This window comes from Penaeus monodon, chromosome 22 (assembly GCF_015228065.2).
Source record: "Penaeus monodon isolate SGIC_2016 chromosome 22, NSTDA_Pmon_1, whole genome shotgun sequence".
Lineage (NCBI taxonomy): Eukaryota > Metazoa > Arthropoda > Malacostraca > Decapoda > Penaeidae > Penaeus > Penaeus monodon.
This window is the reverse complement of record NC_051407.1, coordinates 22,867,894-22,870,292: the sequence shown is the minus strand read 5'-3', so window position 1 is coordinate 22,870,292 and position 2,399 is coordinate 22,867,894. Positions and strand designations below refer to the sequence as shown.

The window sequence follows — 2,399 nt, the reverse complement described above, 5'->3', positions numbered from 1 at the left end:
GGAAACGGTTTTCATAAAAAATAAATTTGAATTAAAACATGCTTTACATTACAACACAATTTTTCTTACAACAAAAATAAGTTATCTTACATGAAGTTCATAATATGATCCATTAAGTTGGCAATTGGTGGCCCTTCTGCTGGTGTATGTTCATATGTTAGTCCTACTGCTCCTTTCTTCCCAATGATAAACTGGAGACAAATTTCATAATGTAGGACCATTAGGAAATATAAAATACCTTCATTTCACTTGTTCCTCTGGTTTATGTATAACTAGTTGACATTCATCCTGGCATTACTGAACCATCTATTTATCTACTGCAGCATAATCCCACTTTTACTAAAAACATTATGCAGATTTAAGATTATGTAAATGTCAGAGACATTTAATTATCTTTTCAAACTCTTACTTTCTTATAAATCTTTAAAAAATATATACATGAAACAAAAGAGTAAGCTTCAAGCTGATACATCTATAAAGGCCTTTGCAATAAAATAGTAACTATAAACCCTGAAACAACTTTAAAGCACTTGAACTGGCTGAAACCTTAACCAATTTAACTGTGCATTTTAGCATCTAAAGAAATCCAAAGCTAAGAAATTCAATCTTGGCTCTATTACGCTTCATATGCTATCAGCGATAAATAAAAAAGAAGAAATATCAATTACCTGAATAGTCTTATCATACCACCTGTTGCCAGCATAACCCTGTGAACCATTGCCATGAACACAGAGTAATGCTGCATCAGTCATCTCATTCCCAGTTGGATTGACAATAGGTCCATCTAAAGCTACTAAGAAGATTGATCTCTGAATTTCTTCAATGGATGCTTTGTTCAATTTATCTGTAAAGGAATAAACAGCCATTTGCTTTGTATTTATTTGTTTTCAATATAGACAAATGCTGGTGTTTGGAGAGTAATACAAATAGACCTTTCAAGAAAAGTCTCATTATTGGGTGCTATAAGTAATTACTTACCCTTTCTAAGTTTTTTATAAGCCTTCCCCCATACATTTCGATTTTGTGTACTGAGGATACCCACTGGATTGGTTGGATGGGTAGAGCGTTCAACAACATTTCGTAACTGATGCAACACCTGATTTATAGTCAAGGGTTTTCCTTCCTTTCCATATACATCAATCTTGAAGAACTAAAATGAGCAAAAACAATTAGTTTTTATATATAATACATATATGGATCTATGCTTTAGTAAATACAGTGAGAATGTTATAACTTCAATATCAAACAATTTCTGCTATATACAGTAAAATGAGAAATGTTTGGAAAAATACTACTGTATTAACCTATCACAATCTACAAAGGAACCTATCATACAAATATAAAATGTGCTACTTACATGATTGTTATGTGCCACAACAATATGTTTCGGAGGATTTTCGGACTGCCCATGATATACAATGGAATCCCGTGTTACTCCTGGGATACGGCATGTTCCCAACATCTTGAAGTACTGGGACATGTCTAAGAGGTCTTTGCCCATGTGTTCAATGGGCACAGTTTTGCTAGAAAGTTAAATAATAAACCTGAATTCCCAAGCTTTTCTAAAAAATCATATCAGCAACTGAATTCCAACAATTACATTTTCCCTAAATAATTGTAAAAGTATACATCATAAAATGATAAAAGTTATCTATTCTGAAGAAAGCTAATGAAACCTAATTAAATTTTCAACACAAGTGAAAAAGATACAGTACTTCGGCACAAACTTGTGACTTACTCATCCAACATTTTCTTATAATCAAGAGCTCCAACAATAACTTTTGCAGCATAGCTTAGCTGGTCATCCAGGGTTCTGAATTCTTGTAATGGGAAAACCAGGCCTGGAGAGGACCATACCACCACAGGCCAGCGGTAGTCTAAGTATGCTGCGTTGATCCACCATTCACTAAGCTGTTATGCAAATTCATTCATATAGAAGCTGTATAAAAAACAGGTTATAAAAGAATTGTACATTCAATATTTTGGACTAATTTCATCAACTTCAACTAACCCAGTTGTCAGTTTTCTTTGCTCTTTGCTGTAACTTTTCTTGCAATTGTGGACCAATACCTCCTGGAGCAGCAAACTTTTTAACAATTTCCTCTGTTAACTGGAATTCTTCCTCAGTTACTAATGGTTTCACTGTTCTGCAAAGTTAAAAAAAAGGTAAAAAATATATAGCATGGATTCCCTAGAACACAGCTTTTTAATCAAAGACTGTATATTATTTGCATAGGAGATTAAATATCTTATATATAAAAATGTTTTCTTTATTATAAATTTGACACTATACTATGTTTTTAAACAGCAACAGTCTCATTCCATTTAGCTTAAAATCTACTTGTTATGAACAAACTGCCATTAAACACTAACAAGCCTAGACTTTAATTGCACACACG

At 32.8% G+C, this 2,399-nt stretch overlaps 1 protein-coding gene across 1 annotated transcript in view; it reads right to left on the bottom strand.

Annotated features, from left to right (window-relative positions):
- LOC119587012 (carnitine O-acetyltransferase-like) overlaps positions 1 to 2,399 on the bottom strand; it is a gene marked incomplete in the record, with an annotated part of 21,142 nt that overhangs the window by 16,385 nt on the left and 2,358 nt on the right. Inside the window, 6 exon segments of the mRNA XM_037935759.1 lie at positions 91 to 191; positions 669 to 844; positions 979 to 1,150; positions 1,358 to 1,523; positions 1,739 to 1,911; positions 2,012 to 2,147. Of these exon segments, the coding sequence (XP_037791687.1) occupies positions 91 to 191; positions 669 to 844; positions 979 to 1,150; positions 1,358 to 1,523; positions 1,739 to 1,911; positions 2,012 to 2,147 (924 nt within the window).